Source organism: Oncorhynchus clarkii, unplaced genomic scaffold (genome assembly GCF_045791955.1).
Source record: "Oncorhynchus clarkii lewisi isolate Uvic-CL-2024 unplaced genomic scaffold, UVic_Ocla_1.0 unplaced_contig_640_pilon_pilon, whole genome shotgun sequence".
NCBI classification, from domain to species: domain Eukaryota; kingdom Metazoa; phylum Chordata; class Actinopteri; order Salmoniformes; family Salmonidae; genus Oncorhynchus; species Oncorhynchus clarkii.
Window position 1 is genome coordinate 65,715 of NW_027260886.1, and position 17,066 is coordinate 82,780.

The 17,066-nt window shown below is 44.8% G+C and overlaps 1 protein-coding gene across 2 annotated transcripts in view; it reads left to right on the top strand.

Annotated features, from left to right (window-relative positions):
- The first annotated feature begins 232 nt into the window (after window positions 1-232).
- LOC139402123 (sterol regulatory element-binding protein 1-like) overlaps window positions 233-17,066 on the top strand; it is a 32,824-nt gene continuing 15,990 nt past the window's right edge. Inside the window, exons 1-9 of one of the 2 annotated variants that reach the window (XM_071146196.1) lie at window positions 233-549; window positions 4,044-4,628; window positions 6,001-6,164; window positions 6,467-6,610; window positions 9,514-9,732; window positions 11,659-11,773; window positions 12,249-12,409; window positions 14,724-14,940; window positions 15,170-15,354. In XM_071146196.1, the coding sequence (XP_071002297.1) occupies window positions 447-549; window positions 4,044-4,628; window positions 6,001-6,164; window positions 6,467-6,610; window positions 9,514-9,732; window positions 11,659-11,773; window positions 12,249-12,409; window positions 14,724-14,940; window positions 15,170-15,354 (1,893 nt within the window). In that variant the 5' untranslated portion in view covers window positions 233-446. Of the gene's footprint in view, window positions 550-4,043; window positions 4,629-6,000; window positions 6,165-6,466; window positions 6,611-9,513; window positions 9,733-11,655; window positions 11,774-12,248; window positions 12,410-14,723; window positions 14,941-15,169; window positions 15,355-17,066 lie in introns of both variants that reach the window. The other variant, XM_071146195.1, reaches the window with a different exon arrangement.

Below are 17,066 nucleotides of genomic sequence, written 5' to 3' on the forward strand. Positions count from 1 at the left end.
TGTATTTCCCCACAGTGTTCATCCAACAATATAGTCGTTTTCAAAGAACACTGCTTTTTATTCTTTGCAATAGCCATGCACAAATGTAAATACCATGGACACTGTATTTCGTCCTGGAGTTGCCAGTCAAAGAAAGGTATGAGACCATGAAGGGGGAGTCAGCATTCACAAGTGGTCGGGGGTTGGCTAGAACAAGTGTCACTCATTAAGCGCTCTGTAACTAGCTGGCTAAACATGTGGATCCTCAATGAGCACTGTTTAGCGTGAGAAGTGTGCCTCTTGGGCATCAATATGAAGACAGAAGAAGGCACTATTTGACAGATCAATAACAGAGTTTATCTCACTGGAATTATTGCAAATGTAGCTAGATACACAAACATCGATTTAAGTGGAAATCGTAAGTTTTTAGCCACAGTGATTTAGCTAACCATAACGAGACAGCAAAAATGAACTTGTCTTTTGACGATCAGTCACTGGATAATCTGGATCCAACCATATCCCTAAATGACCCCAGCGATATTGACACGGCTCTGCTCAATGACATTGATGGTAAGAACGTTAAGCTTACTAGTAAGCTAGCTAGCAAAACGGACAACTTGAACTTGGTAACGCGTTAGCTAGTTAGCTATTGTTGTTGCGAATGTTAGCTAGCCAAACAAGTGACAACAATAGCAGCAACACATACATGAAACAGCTTGTACACATAGCGTTACTGAGTGAGGTATCATTAACTACGTATAGGCACCCAGTGAGTAATTTAGAATGATGTACAGCTTAGTTAGCTGTCATGTTAGCAAGTTAGCTAACTTACATTAGTTATGACCGTAAATCAAATTAACGAGTTATATTTTACTCAAACAGTTACGTTATGTGGTAGTAGGAGAAGGCTTCCTTCTCTCAGGGTCGAGGATAATCCTAGTTAACCTTATGGAACTAGCTAGCTAGCTACTGTCTGAGTTCGGTGCTTGTTTTTCTGTTGTTGCTGCTCTCGTTTTTGCGTTTTGGTTCTGATCTAACTCTAGACACATTTATATCTGCTATTTTTCATGTTATTGATAAGTTAAAACAATGTACATACTACACGAGCTGATAGTTCACTGCTAGCTTGTGTGTGATGAACGGAACAGACGCTAGTTAATGTGCCCCGCCCCCTCCAATTTGTCCTACTGACATCACGACGAGGTTAATGTCGAGCGTTCCCTGTCGGGTTCATTTCAAGAGGCGTGAAATAAGTCTATAACATGAATCATGATCTGATGGTTGCTTTTTTCCCACCCATATATAATTCCTATTTATGTATGAATTAATCATATGTTGCAGTCTTATTAATAAAATGTTAATCGTTTATATTTAAATTAGTTCAGTTATATCGAACCTAGTTACGTTAATGTATAAGTGCATTCAATTGAATGGTGGCTATTCGATTCGTTGGTGATATTAACTAATGTTATTTGTCAGTATAATCAATGGTTGGTTGTTTGCCAACAACTGCTCTGCTGCAGCATCTCACCCTTCATTGATTCCACGCACTACCCTAAAAATTGACCGAGAGTAACCCAGCACTAAATTGTCCCATAGTAACCCCTTCTCATTGAAACCACAAGTGCTTCCTCTCTTTCTATCTTGGGGGCTGGTCTGCATTGCAAGTGTCTGAGGCACTTTCTGATTGGTCGGCAGCGATCACCTCATACAAAACATTGGTTTACAAATCCAGGCTAGTCAGACTGGTGTACAGAGAGCAAAGGCAGAAGCATGAAGTGTGTTCCGTTATTACTGAACCTAGTCCTTATAACATATGACTATTAGCTTGATGATTTGGTCTAAGATTAAACAAAATGGTCTTTCTCCTTGCCAGGGAACAGCCTCCTCACTGTGCTGCCTGAAACTCATTCGAGATAGCCTAACCTACAGCCTATTTCTGTTGGAAATCCAGAAGAATAAGCTATCCTGTACTAACGAAGGTTTCTCATAGACAATAATTGTGAGCATCTCTAGCTGATGAAACAAGTATGCTATACAGTGTATTACCCTAAAACAAGGCCTGTTGTATTATTAGAGAATAAAGTTTTCAGTTTGAGTAATTAACTTGCTACTATTACTCAGTTCCATGTTCTAATGTAAAGTGCTACCATGCCATGTTTACGTGGAGGGTGCAGCATAGCATAGTAAACATCACCCTTTTCATCAACACTCAATTCTTCTTGTGTCTCCATCCTCACCTACTCAGGGTTGTTGTCCTTTTGACAGACTGTGTGCATCATAATGCTGTGAATAGAAGTGAAGTAGCTGCAGGTCTGGGATGGTGTGACTGTGATCATAGTGTCTATTGTGTTGCCTGTCTCGCTGTGGCCCTTTTGGAGCCCATTAGAGTGGCATAGAGCCAGTCTCCTCTGCTGCAGTGGCCCCATAATAACTGCATTACTGACCAGGACTGAACTGAGCTGGCCCCATTTACTGTCCTGCTCTACTTCTCAGATCAGGGCCCATATCCACAAAGTATCTGAGTATGAGTGCTGTTCTAGGATCAGATCTTTTGTGTTCATGATAATCTGATTCATTATGATCAAAACTGATCTTAGATCAGCACCTACTCTGGGACACTTTGAGCCCAGTTCTTGGTTTTTCTAGTGGAGTTAGGGCAGAGATTAAGTGACACATTACCATGTGGTGTGGCGAGAGAGATGGGAGAAATGCTCTGTCAGTCAGTCACCCAGTGGTTCAAGTCTTAATTTAAGCCTTTAGTTGGCAATCATGAAACGCTCCGATTGGGTTACAGGGTTTTATCTCTGCTCCATTCAGAGGCCCAGAAACGTGGTTTGGTCATTGGGAGGCACGCTGATGCACCCATCCCGTTAGCGAGATCATTTACGTCAACATCAGCTGGATTGTAAGCGCGCCAAATTCAAATTAAATTACTAATTTAATGTAAGAACATCTCTCTCAGTAGACAAAATATTACAAACAGCTAGCAGCCAAGTAGATTGGTCATGAAAGTCAGAAAAGCAATAAATTAAATTGCTTACCTTTGATCTTCGGATGTTTGCACTCACAAGACTCGCAGTTACACAATAAATGTTCCTTTTGTTCCATAAAGATTATTTTTATATCCAAAATACCTCCATTTGTTTGGCGCGTTATGTTCAGAAATCCAACAGGTGCGAGCGGTCACGACATCGCAGACGAAAATTCCAAATAGTATCCGTAATGTCCACAGAAACACGTCAAACGTTTTTTCCTAATCAATCCTCAGGTTGTTTTTTTCAATATATAATCGATAATATATCAACCGGTACTTTAGCTCCGTCAATAGGAGAGAGAGACACAAAGGCTGCTCCAAACTTTTGCGCAAGCAAAATTCTGGGGACACCCAGCTATACACTGACACGATGTGATCTTTCTCGCTCATTTTTCAAAATAAAAGCCTGAAACTATGTCTAAAGACTTTTCACACCACGGGGAAGCCGTAGGAAAAGGAATCTGGTTGATATCCCTTTAAATGGAGCGAAGGCAGGCTATGGAACATGGAGCTTTCAAAATAGAAGCCACTTCCTGGTTTGATTTTCCTCAGGTTTTCGCCTGTAATATCAGTTCTGTTATTCTCACAGACAATATTTTGACAGTTTTGGAAACTTTAGAGTGTTTTCTATCCTAATCTTACAATTATATGCATATTCTAGAATCTGGGCCTGAGAAATAGGCAGTTAAATTTGGGTAAGTTTTTCATCCAAAAATCAAAATACTGCCCCCTACACTCAAGAGGTTTTTAAGATGTTCAAAATGACTGCAGTATGGAGTGAACAAAAGGCTCTGCTGTGTGTGTGTGTGTGTGTGTGTACAGCTGTTTGTTCCAGTCTAGCTTTAACACATGCTTCAACTAATCACAGTCTTCAACTTAGATTACTTTGTTTTAGTTTTGTCTTATTTGACCCTCTTCTCCTGATTTCTGTGGTAATGTCATGGTTAACAAGGCATCCCCTGTCTCTCTCTGTCTCTGCTTCTCTCAATCTATGGAGTACTCTGACTATATCCCCATCTCTTCTCAGACATGCTGCAGCTCATCAACAACCAGGACATGGTGGAGTTCAACCAGGACATGGCGGGTCTCTTTGACCCCCCTCAGTTCACAGGGGTCACCCCTACCCAGGACCTCCCTGCCCTCAGCCTGCCCCATTCCACCACCTCCCCTCCATCCACCACCTCCTCAATCCTGAGCAGCAGCCCCCACCTTGATGCTCTCCTGGGGCCCCCCATCATCCGCAGTTCCTCCCCCCCAGACAAGGCCTTCCACCCCCCCACCTTCCAGCAGTCACCCCTGGCCCAAGTCACCACCTCCACCCCTGTACCACTACCTAGGCCGCAGCCAGCTCCCCAGCAGGGCTCTCCATCAGCCCAGGCTGCTCAGGGTCTCAGGGAGTCCAAGGTGGACCTGCCCCTGCCAGTCCTCTCCCCCCCAGCCCCTGTTCCAGTCCAGCTTCCTCCCCCAGCCTCCTCCCCCCATACTGTACCCGGCCAGAGCCCCGTGCTCAGCGCCGTCCCCCAAGCCCTGTTCACCTCTCCTGCCCCCCAGCAGTCCCAGGCCCACACCCAGCAGATACGGATTAACTACAGCACCCACAATGGCTACAAAGGTGAGGAACAGATTGTCTCCATTCCTCTGTATTAATAGTTGAAATGCTGGTAGTAGATGGATGAGAGTCAGAAAATAAGGCCAAGGGAGCAAACGAATGCAAGGAAACGTAAAACTGAGTCACTCCCCCTAATCCTAACCCCTTCCACGTGGAGATGAAACATAGCTATTTTAATGGTTGTAGGGGTTTCCCCATGGCCCTCCCTGCTCAGCCCCGTCCTGCCAGGTAATGGGAGGGAAGGAGGGACCCCACCATGTGTTGCTAGTAGTAGAGCCACATGGTCGTTAAGACGTCTTATTTATGATGCAGAGCAGGGCCATGCTGTTGTGTCTGGATGAGAGCAGAGCATGACTGGAGGAACAGTTTACACATGCTCACACTCCTACTGTCTCACCCACTCTCACACACACTCTCTCTCTGTCTCTCTCTCAAGGCGAAAGGTAGGGACTGACAATGGAAACTGGTATACAAAGCACAAACACTCACTCCCTGAAGAAAGCCTACTTGGTGTTATGTTATGAGGAGATAGAGTTGTGTTCTATGGTGCAGTAACAGTAGTAGTTCAGCATGTTTCCAAAGGAGAGTCAGTGGGTTACTCAACAACCTCCGCTGACTGTCAGTCAAAATCCCAATCTAATACCCGTTGGTCAAAGTGAAGGACCGTCCCTGAGGCTGAGAGAGGGTTTTTTGTCTACGCTCTCTATGAGCCATATTCAGATATACACACCTTGCCCGTGTCGCATACCTGTGCAACACTGTCCCTTTAACAATGTCTCGCTACACTCGCATTAACATCTGCTAACCATGTGTATGTGACAAATAAAATTAGATTTGAAACTACAGTAAGATATCTGCCCCATGCAGCCATGCCCCAGCATTACAAACCTACTGACTCTGTGTAGACCAATGTCTTTACAGCCACCTGTACTGTTATGTTACACACTGCCTGCTACAGTCATCATATCATATGTTTTCTAGAGGTCAAAGGTCATTCCTACAATGATAATCCATACTGTTATCAGTCAGTGACTCAAGTGTCTTTATAGCTACCAAACGTACTGTAGTGTACACTCCCCGCTTCAGCCAGTATCCCATAATGATATCACTCACCAGGGGGAAAGGTCATACACTACTAAGCCACGCAAAAAATGTATGTGAACTTTGGCCTCGCCAAAGACTTATGGTGACGCCAGTTTATATGGTGTTTTAGTTTTACAGCTGGTTTTACATCTTGAACTATTTCAAACACAATTGAGTCCATACTAGCAGGACGTTTTGAACCCAGAAACAAATATTTAAGTACTCCCTCCTTGTTTCAGGCAGTTTTCTTCCGTTTGGTGCCTAATGAACATGACCCTGATTATTTTTCTAGCTGTCAATCATCAAGGAGGCCCCGCCCAGCCCATGGTCAGCCTGTCGTCGTCCCCTTCCGGTGTTCAGCCAATGACCATCCAGGCTCTGACCACCACGGCCCCCCTCCTGACCACCTCAGCAAGCCCCCCAGCTCAGACCATCGCATCACATCACATTCAACAAGTTAGTTTGTTCACCTGGAGTGAGTGTGTGTGTGTTATGTTTGATGAGACTCATTAACCCTAAGAATATCAACACACCAGAAAAAAATGATTTGTTCTTTGCATTCAAATCTATTATTGTCCTAGTATTTGTTTCATTTCTAATTTATTTCAATGGAACAGAACTGCTCCCTCAGGCTTATAGTCTAACCCTCCATCTCTCTCTTTCTCTCTCTCTCCCTCGCTCTCTCTCTCTCTCTCCCTCGCTCTCTCTCTCCCTCTCCCTCGCTCTCTCTCTCTCCCACTCGCTCCTCCTCCTCTCAGGTATTGCTCCAGCCCCAGTTTATCAAGGCTGAGTCTCTGCTGCTTACCACCCTGAACCGTGACCCCTGTATGGTCACTACTGTGGCCTCTCCATGCATCACCTCCCTGGCCACCACCACATCCCAGAGCACCCACTCACTGCAGGTAGGAACCACAGCCCAGAGCACCCACTCACTGCAGGTAGGAACCACAGCCCAGAGCACCCACTCACTGCAGGTAGGAACCACATCCTAGAGCACCCACTCACTGCAGGTAGGAACCACATAGAGCACCCACTCACTGCAGGTAGGAACCACATCCTAGAGCACCCACTCACTGCAGGTAGGAACCACAGCCCAGAGCACCCACTCACTGCAGGTAGGAACCACATCCTAGAGCACCCACTCACTGCAGGTAGGAACCACATCCTAGAGCACCCACTCACTGCGGGTAGGAACCACATCCTAGAGCACCCACTCACTGCAGGTAGGAACCACATCCTAGAGCACCCACTCACTGCAGGTAGGAACCACATCCCAGAGCACCCACTCACTGCAGGTAGGAACCACATCCTAGAGCACCCACTCACTGCAGGTAGGAACCACATCCACTGCAGGTAGGAACCACAGCCCAGAGCACCCACTCACTGCAGGTAGGAACCACATCCCAGAGCACCCACTCACTGCAGGTAGGAACCACATCCCAGAGCACCCACTCACTGCAGGTAGGAACCACAGCCCAGAGCACCCACTCACTGCAGGTAGGAACCACATCCCAGAGCACCCACTCACTGCAGGTAGGAACCACATCCTAGAGCACCCACTCACTGCAGGTAGGAACCACAGCCCAGAGCACCCACTCACTGCAGGTAGGAACCACATCCCAGAGCACCCACTCACTGCAGGTAGGAACCACATAGAGCACCCACCACAGAACCACCCAGAGCACCCACTCACTGCAGGTAGGAACCACAGCCCAGAGCACCCACTCACTGCAGGTAGGAACCATCACCACAGCCCAGAGCACCCACTCACTGCAGGTAGGAACCACAGCCCAGAGCACCCACTCACTGCAGGTAGGAACCACATCCTAGAGCACCCACTCACTGCAGGTAGGAACCACATCCTAGAGCACCCACTCACTGCAGGTAGGAACCACATCCTAGAGCACCCACTCACTGCAGGTAGGAACCACATCCCAGAGCACCCACTCACTGCAGGTAGGAACCACAGCCCAGAGCACCCACTCACTGCAGGTAGGAACCACATCCCAGAGCACCCACTCACTCCAGTTAGGAACCACAGCCCAGACACCCACTCACTCCAGTTAGGAACCACAGCCTAGACCACCCACTCACTGCAGGTAGGAACCACAGCCCAGACCACCCACTCACTGCAGGTAGGAACCACAGCCCAGACCACCCACTCACTGCAGGTAGGAACCACCACCACAGCCCAGACCACCCACTCACTCCAGGTAGGAACCACCACCACAGCCCAGACCACCCACTCACTCCAGGTAGGAACCACCACCACAGCCCAGACCACCCACTCACTCCAGTTAGGAACCACCACCACAGCCCAGACCACCCACTCACTGCAGGTAGGAACCACCACCACAGCCCAGACCACCCACTCACTCCAGGTAGGAACCACCACCACAGCCCAGACCACCCACTCACTCCAGTTAGGAACCACCACCACAGCCCAGACCACCCACTCACTCCAGGTAGGAACCACCACCACAGCCCAGTCCACCCACTCACTCCAGGTAGGAACCACCACCACAGCCCAGACCACCCACTCACTGCAGGTAGGAACCACCACCACAGCCCAGACCACCCACTCACTCCAGGTAGGAACGAGATGGTAGGAATAGTAATGTCATAAAGTAGTAACAGCATTTAGAAATGGTCATTTTCCCGAAGAAAAATAGTCTAAAAGTATTTTTATGGTAGTGGAAGAATAGAAAGTATTGTGGTGTATAGGACATCGTGTCAAACATACTGCCTGTTTGAGGGGGAAACAAACTCAATATACTTGATGATGACTAAAACTGAATGGAAACTGTGTAGAAATGGTCTTGGACCTACATTCATACAGTTTCCTCTGTCCAGCTCACTAATGCAAAATTCCAAAAAACGATGGATAGAGAACAATTTCTTACACATTTTGACGGCAATGGTATCTAACACATTTTTCATTGCGGCCCTCTGGACGTCGTTGAAGCCCGAATGAGTTTGACACCCCTGATCTAGATGCTACTTTAGTGATTGTCTTCTTAGAAACAATGTCTCTCCTCCCTCTTTCTTTCTTTCTTTCTCCCTCCCTCTCTTTCTCTCCCTCCTCTTTCTTTATCCCTCTTTCTTTCTCCATCCCTCTCTTTCTCCCTCCTCTTTCTTTCTCCATCCCTCCCTCCCTCTTTCTCTCCCTCCTCTTTCTTTCTCCATCCCTCCCTTTCTCTCCCTCCTCTTTCTTTCTCCATCCCTCTCTTTCTCTCCCTCCTCTTTCTTTCTCCATCTCCCTTCTTTCTCTCCCTCCCTCTCCCTCCCTCCCTCTTTCCTCCTCTTTCTTTCTCCATCCCTCCCTCCCTCTCTTTCTCTCCCTCCCTCCCTTCTCTTTCTCCATCCCTCTCTTTCTCCATCCCTCCCTCCCTCTTTCTCTCCTCCCTCTTTCTTTCTCCATCCCTCCCTCCCTCTCTTTCTCTCCTCCCTCTTTCTTTCTCCATCCCTCCCTCCCTCTCTTTCTCTCCTCCCTCTTTCTTTCTCCATCCCTCCCTCCCTCTCTTTCTCTCCCTCCTCTTTCTTTCTCCATCCCTCTCTTTCTCTCCTCCCTCCCTCTTTCTTTCTTTCTTTCTCCATCCCTCTTTCTCTCCCTCCTCTTTCTTTCTCCATCCCTCTCTTTCTCTCCTCCCTCCCTCTCCCCTCTCTTTCTCTCCCTCCTCTTTCTTTCTCCATCCCTCCCTCCCTCTCTCTCTCCTCCCTCTTTCTTTCTCCCTCCCTCTCTTTCTCTCCTCCCTCTTTCTTCTTCCATACCTCCCTCCCTCCCTCTATCTCTCTCTCCCTCTAGGCTCTGATGAGTGGTGGCACCTTCCTGACCACAGTGCCAGTGATGATGGACTCTGACAAGCTGCCCATCAACCGTATCACAATCAGCAGTAAACCTATGGGCCTGCCCCCCAAGGGCGAGAAGCGCACCGCCCACAACGCCATCGAGAAGCGCTACCGCTCATCCATCAACGACAAGATCCTTGAGCTTAAAGACCTGGTGGCCGGGACTGAGGCCAAGGTATTAATATTGGAAATATATACATATATTAAAAAAATATATATATAAAATATAAATATTATTTGCAACATACATTTTAAGCAGGAGATTCCCATTGAGATACAGTAGAGCTTTCAAGAACTGAATCATCTGACAGAGAAAAGTAACTGGCTGTGTCCAAATACCCATACTAGCGTACTACATTCTGCATACTCATTTAGGCTGATCTAGTTTAAGTCACTCGTCTTTTCCGACTCGAGTGTTTGACAACAGCTGATAAATAGATAAATTGACACGCTGTACCAAAACAAACGAATAGCAGGAATCAACACAATCTCATATTAGATGACTCATTTGGAGTACTATTACATTTAAAAAAAAATACTATACATTATATATTTTTTTGCGTACTGTTTAGTACGCTAGTATGGGTATTGGGACACGGCCACTGTTTTGTTTGTGGATTCCAATGTCAAGACGTTAATGCTGTGTTCGTATTATATTGAAGAAAAGCTCATTGGTTGCATTCAAATGCATACTGTTTATCAGAGGCTCTTAAAATCTTGCATTACATTTGTATTCACCTTTTTCATCTGCTAAGCAGCTCAACAAGTTGTTGTATTTTTACCTTTTTCATCTGCTAAGCAGCTCAACAAGTTGTTGTATTTACCCTTTTCATCTGCTAAGCAGCTCAACAAGTTGTTGTATTTACCTTTTTCATCTGCTAAGCAGCTCAACAAGTTGTTGTATTTACCTTTTTCATCTGCTAAGCAGCTCAACAAGTTGTTGTATTTACCCTTTTCATCTGCTAAGCAGCTCAACAAGTTGTTGTATTTACCCTTTTCATCTGCTAAGCAGCTCAACAAGTTGTTGTATTTACCTTTTTCATCTGCTAAGCAGCTCAACAAGTTGTTGTATTTACCTTTTTCATCTGCTAAGCAGCTCAACAAGTTGTTGTATTTACCTTTTTCATCTGCTAAGCAGCTCAACAAGTTGTTGTATTTACCTTTTTCATCTGCTAAGCAGCTCAACAAGTTGTTGTATTTATCTTTTTCATCTGCTAAGCATCTCAACAAGTTGTTGTATTTACCTTTTTCATCTGCTAAGCAGCTCAACAAGTTGTTGTATTTACCTTTTTCATCTGCTAAGCAGCTCAACAAGTTGTTGTATTTACCTTTTTCATCTGCTAAGCAGCTCAACAAGTTGTTGTATTTACCTTTTTCATCTGCTAAGCATCTCAACAAGTTGTTGTATTTACCCTTTTCATCTGCTAAGCATCTCAACAAGTTGTTGTATTTACCTTTTTCTTCTGCTAAGCAGCTCAACAAGTTGTTGTATTTACCCTTTTCATCTGCTAAGCAGCTCAACAAGTTGTTGTATTTACCTTTTTCATCTGCTAAGCATCTCAACAAGTTGTTGTATTTACCCTTTTCATCTGCTAAGCATCTCAACAAGTTGTTGTATTTACCCTTTTCATCTGCTAAGCAGCTCAACAAGTTGTTGTATTTACCCTTTTCATCTGCTAAGCAGCTCAACAAGTTGTTGTATTTACCCTTTTCATCTGTTAAGCTGTTCAACAAGATGTATTCACCTTTTTCATCTGCTAAGCAGCTCAACAAGTTGTTGTATTTACCCTTTTCATCTGCTAAGCAGCTCAACAAGTTGTTGTATTTACCCTTTTCATCTGCTAAGCATCTCAACAAGTTGTTGTATTTACCCTTTTCATCTGCTAAGCATCTCAACAAGTTGTTGTATTTACCCTTTTCATCTGCTAAGCAGCTCAACAAGTTGTTGTATTTACCCTTTTCATCTGCTAAGCAGCTCAACAAGTTGTTGTATTTACCCTTTTCATCTGCTAAGCATCTCAACAAGTTGTTGTATTTACCCTTTTCATCTGCTAAGCAGCTCAACAAGTTGTTGTATTTATCTTTTTCATCTGCTAAGCAGCTCAACAAGTCGGCAATTCTGAAGAAGGCAATAGACTACATCCGCTACCTGCAGCAGTCCAACCAGAAACTGAAAAAAGAGAACATGGCCCTGAAGATGTCTGCCCAGAAGAACAGTGAGTGGTTCTTCTCCTCCCTGCCCTGGCTCTTCTTCTCCTTCTATGCCTGCCCTTTCCTCTCTTCCATCCTCCCTTTATCATGATCCTATTGTTATTCTTTATGAAGAAGAAGGATTCTTCATGGCTAAAGCTTTTAATTGCTTAAAGAAGTGCTTTGTGAAATGCAGTCATTTTCTGATAGCAAGTGCTTGTTGTGCTCAGATCAAGAGCTGGGCCCGTATTCATAAAGCTTCTCAGAGTAGGATGGCTGATCTAGGATCAGGTTCCCCCTGTCCATATAATTGTATTCATTATGATTTAAAGGCTAAACTGATTCTAGATCAGCACTCTGAGACACTTTATAGATACAGATATAGTTGTCATAACAGTGTGATGAGGTTGGCCTGAACTATTGTGAGGTTCATCCTTTCTCTACCTCCCTCCTCTCTTTTCTCCTCCTTTCTCCTCCTTCCTCTCTCTCCCTCCTCTCCAGAGTCTCTGAAGGACCTGGTTGCCATGGAGGTGGATGGCCCACAGACGGACGTAAAGAGCGAGCTACCCACCCCGCCGCCATCCGACGTGGGCTCTCCCACCTCCTACTCCCACTGTGGCAGCGACTCAGAACCCGACAGCCCCATGGGGGAGGACAGCAAGGTGGGTTTCACAACCTGAGACGTGAAACCTCACTGAAAAGCATTGAGTGGAGCCAGTCAGGAGACTGGATGTTACCCGTAACTAGGGTTGAATATTCAGAGGTGGAAACTTTCCGTGGGAGTTAACGGGAATATACGGGAATTAATATTAATACCATTTAAATATAGATGTTTTTTGCATTGGATATATTTACCATATCATATGGAGACAGAAACATAAACCTTTTACCTTATCATAAGTAGACATAATTGCAAATGATTAAATCCTTCCAATAGAAAAAAAAAAACGATTTAGTTACTAATTTAACTTTAATTAAATGAGTTGACTCTTCACATGGGATGATTTCACTGAACAACAAAAGGGAATATTGAATGATCCCCAATGATCCATGGCATCTCCCAAAAATGTTTTCAACATACATCTGTAAAATGATAGTCTAGAAACTAAAGCTTTGGTTGTCTTCCTCTCAAGCTTCCATGTCTTCTCCCTGGACCTCCTCAATGTCCACCTCTTGAACATCAGACTCTGAGGCCTCATCTTCACGATCACTTTCTAACCTTGTTGAGGATGGCTCGTTGTCAGGCTCAAAAAGCCTAAAATTTGCCTGGATGGCCACCAAATTTTCAACCCTTGTGTTGGTCAGCCTGTTATGTGCTTTGGTGTGTGTGTTCCAAAACAAGGAACAGTTGCGCTCTGATGCGGCTGATGTTGGTGTGATTTGGAGGATGATGAAGGCAACAGGGGAAAGAACCTCAGATCCACAAAGTCCCTTCCACCAGGTGGCTGATGAAATATGTTGGCACGACTGCCATATTGCATCTCCATCCCAAAGCTCTTGCTTGGAAGTGTACTTCGCCAGACTGCCAAGAACCTTGCCCACATCCAGGCCAAGGTGGCGAGACACGGTAGTGATGACACCATGGGCCTTGTTGATCTCTGCACCAGACAGGATGCTCTTGCCAGCATACTTGGGGTCCAACATGTACACTGCAGCGTGTATGGATGAAGAGACCGGTGTGTCTGTTGTCCCTTGTGTCTGTGCTCTTGTAGAATACTGGTTGAGGGGTGGAGATAATGTAGTTAATTATTCCTCGCCCACGAACATTTGACAACCCATCAGAGATGATTGCAGAGGTTGCTTGTTGTGAGCGCTGAGGGAACTTTATGCACTTGGCCAGATGATTCTGCATCGTTGTTGCATTCTGCACGTATGATTTGACATAGTATTTGCAAATGTACACAGCTTTTCCTTCTACATTAGCTGCAGGGAAATGTCTCCACACATCAGATAGTGCCCGTGGCATTTTCCTGTAAAGATGAGAAAAAATACAATTCCATGTAAAGATAAATGGTTAAGCAGTTAGATTAAACAACTCCTTTGTAAGATAAATGTTTTTAAATGAAACATGTATGGAAACAGGTGAATTAACACTCCTCAGTTAGCAGCCTCAAGCAATTAAAACCAACATGGTAGCAGAAACTAACTAGCATAAATTGTTAACAAGTTATAAATGATTTAAACACACTTTGCTGTAGGCTACTATTTACTAGTTAACAAATAATCATGTTTGTCGTATAAAATATTCACCCCACCCAGTATTGTAATCAAAACTTACCAGAAAGCATGTAGTCCTTGGCTCAGACAGTGTATTAGTGTGGGCTCAATAGCATCTCATTAGTGTGCAAGATCTTGAGAATTAGCTGTACATCTGATGGAAGAGTGCACTGCACATGTGATGGGTGAATGCACTGTCCATGCAGAGGGTTGGAATTCAATTGAATTGGGGATAGTTTAACCAAAATATGCCACAGACCTAGAATTGCCTTGTCTGTACCACAAAAAAGGTTCACTGTTATAAGCTAACATTTTTGATGAATTTAGGCAAAATTCCCCAAATTCCAGGGCTTAACTTCCCATGGAAAATGTCGGGAAATTTCCCGGAAAGTTTCAGACCCATTGCAACCCAACCCATAACTAATGCTTCTCGTGACTTTAAGAAAGGAGCTTGAAAGATGTTGGACTTCTCAGCTATAGTTACCTAGAATAGAACGCTATGAAAGGAAATTCTCTAGCAACATACATCCTGTAGCAACAAGGCTGGAGACAAACTTAAACAGAGAAGCTAAACCGTTGTTTTGTTCAATGGCTAACCATTGGTGTCTCCAATTATCATGTAAGGTAAACTTATGATAATAAGTTATAGTTCTTAGTTCTAACTCCCTGATTACAATTCTAGTTCCAGTTCCATCTCTGCCTCTTGCTTTAGTTCTATTTCTAACCCTGACTCCTTGTGTTCTGTCCTCTCCCGTCCAGCCGGCGGTCAATCTGATGGACACGTCCTCGTCCACTCCGGGCAGTGCTGGCATGCTGGACCGCTCCCGCATGGCGCTGTGCACATTCACCTTCCTCTTCCTCTCCCTCAATCCCCTGGCTGCCATGCTGTGTGGAGGGATGGGCTCCAGCACCACCGCTAACAACCAAGCAGTGCATCCTGGGACAGGCAGGATCATGCTGGGCCTAGACAACGCAGGTATGGAGGGAGGGAGGGAAAGAGGGAGGGTGGCGGAGGTGTGTATCTTACTCCTAGTGAGTTCATCTAATACTCCCATGTGTATTTTCTTGTGAGTCCATCTCTTCTTTGTCTGTGTGTGTGTGTGTTTGCGTGCGCGTCTCAAACTCATTATGTGTTGTTGTATCTCCAAAAGTCATTCTGTGTGGGTGTCTCCAAAAGTCATCCTCTCTCTGTGTTTTCCTCCTAGCTGACTCGTGGGGCTGGATGGACTGGGTGCTACCCACTCTGTTGGTGTGGCTGCTGAATGGTGTGCTGGTGGCTGGGGTTCTGGTCCGAGTGTTGGTCTATGGAGAGCCAGTCACCAGGCCCCACTCTGGATCCTCCGTGCTGTTCTGGAGGCACCGCAAGCAGGCAGACCTCGACCTGGCACGGGTGAGAATATGGAAAATGTGATTTTGTCAAAATGGCATCCTATTCCCTATATAGTGCACTATGTAGGGAATAGGGTGTATGGTGTTCACTCACTGCTGTACAGTGGTTCTTCCTTTAAAAGTTGCAAGCTTATGCTGCGACCATTAGTGCTAGATGGTGGCATTCTGTCATTGCGCCACACTATCACAAGGCGGAGTTAGAACGCTGATCTATCGATAGTCTAAACTGTGGCACAAATTGACTGTCTTTTCGTAAATGAATGGAAGTGTTTTCAGTCTGAGAGTCTCCTCTGGCACTAGAGTCCTGCATCAGGCAACAACAAAAAAACTGTCGCTGTGTGCCTGGAGTTAAGTGAGAACTTGGGTAAATGAGGGAATTACACTTTACATGTGGACTGACGATTTTCCCAAACTAGGCACGTTTGGCTTTTGGTTTCTTTCACTAAAAACATAAATAAATAATTCTAAATAACAAAACTGGCTTTATTTACAAATTATTAAGAATGTCTCACCGCGTGTTCAAGAATGGCCTTTTTCCCTTTATTCAGATTATAACCTCTCACTTTCAGTTATTTGAAAACAAAATCATCTCCAAAATATCATATTGTGGTTAAACTCAAATATTCTAATAGATAAAAAAAAAACATGATTAATTGGAACCTTTATCAAGTGGAAGGGGGGAGAAGTAAGGAACTTGTCTGTCGGCCCTGGATTAAAGACCAAAATTGGTAAAAGAAAATTGTGATAAATAAAAATACAGTGCCTTGCGAAAGTATTCGGCCCCCTTGAACTTTGCGACCTTTTGCCACATTTCAGGCTTCAAACATAAAGATATAAAACTGTATTTTTTTGTGAAGAATCAGCAACAAGTGGGACACAATCATGAAGTGGAACGACATTTATTGGATATTTCAAACTTTTTTAACAAATCAAAAACTGAAAAATTGGGCGTGCAAAATGATTCATCCCCTTTACTTTCAGTGCAGCAAACTCTCTCCAGAAGTTCAGTGAGTATCTCATATATCTTATATCATGAAGAACATGGAACACACCAGACAGATCCGAGATACTGTTGTGAAGAAGTTTAAAGCCGGATTTGGATACAAAAAGATTTCCCAAGCTTTAAACATCCCAAGGAGCACTGTGCAAGCGATAATATTGAAATGGAAGGAGTATCAGACCACTGCAAATCTACCAAGACCTGGCCGTCCCTCTAAACTTTCAGCCCATACAAGGAGAAGACTGATCAGAGATGCAGCCAAGAGGCCCATGATCACTCTGGATGAACTGCAGAGATCTACAGCTGAGGTGGGAGACTCTGTCCATAGGACAACAATCAGTCCTATATTGCACAAATCTGGCCTTTATGGAAGAGTGGCAAGAAGAAAGCCATTTCTTAAAGATATCCATAAAAAGTGTTGTTTAAAGTTTGCCACAAGCCACCTGGGAGACACACCAAACATGTGGAAGAAGGTGCTCTGGTCAGATGAAACCAAAATTGAACTTTTTGGCAACAATACAAAACGTTATGTTTGGTGTAAAAGCAACACAGCTGAACACACCATCCCCACTGTCAAACATGGTGGTGGCAGCATCATGGTTTGGGCCTGCTTTTCTTCAGCAGGGACAGGGAAGATGGTTAAAATTGATGGGAAGATGGATGGAGCCAAATACAGGACCATTCTGGAAGAAAACCTGATGGAGGAGTCTGCA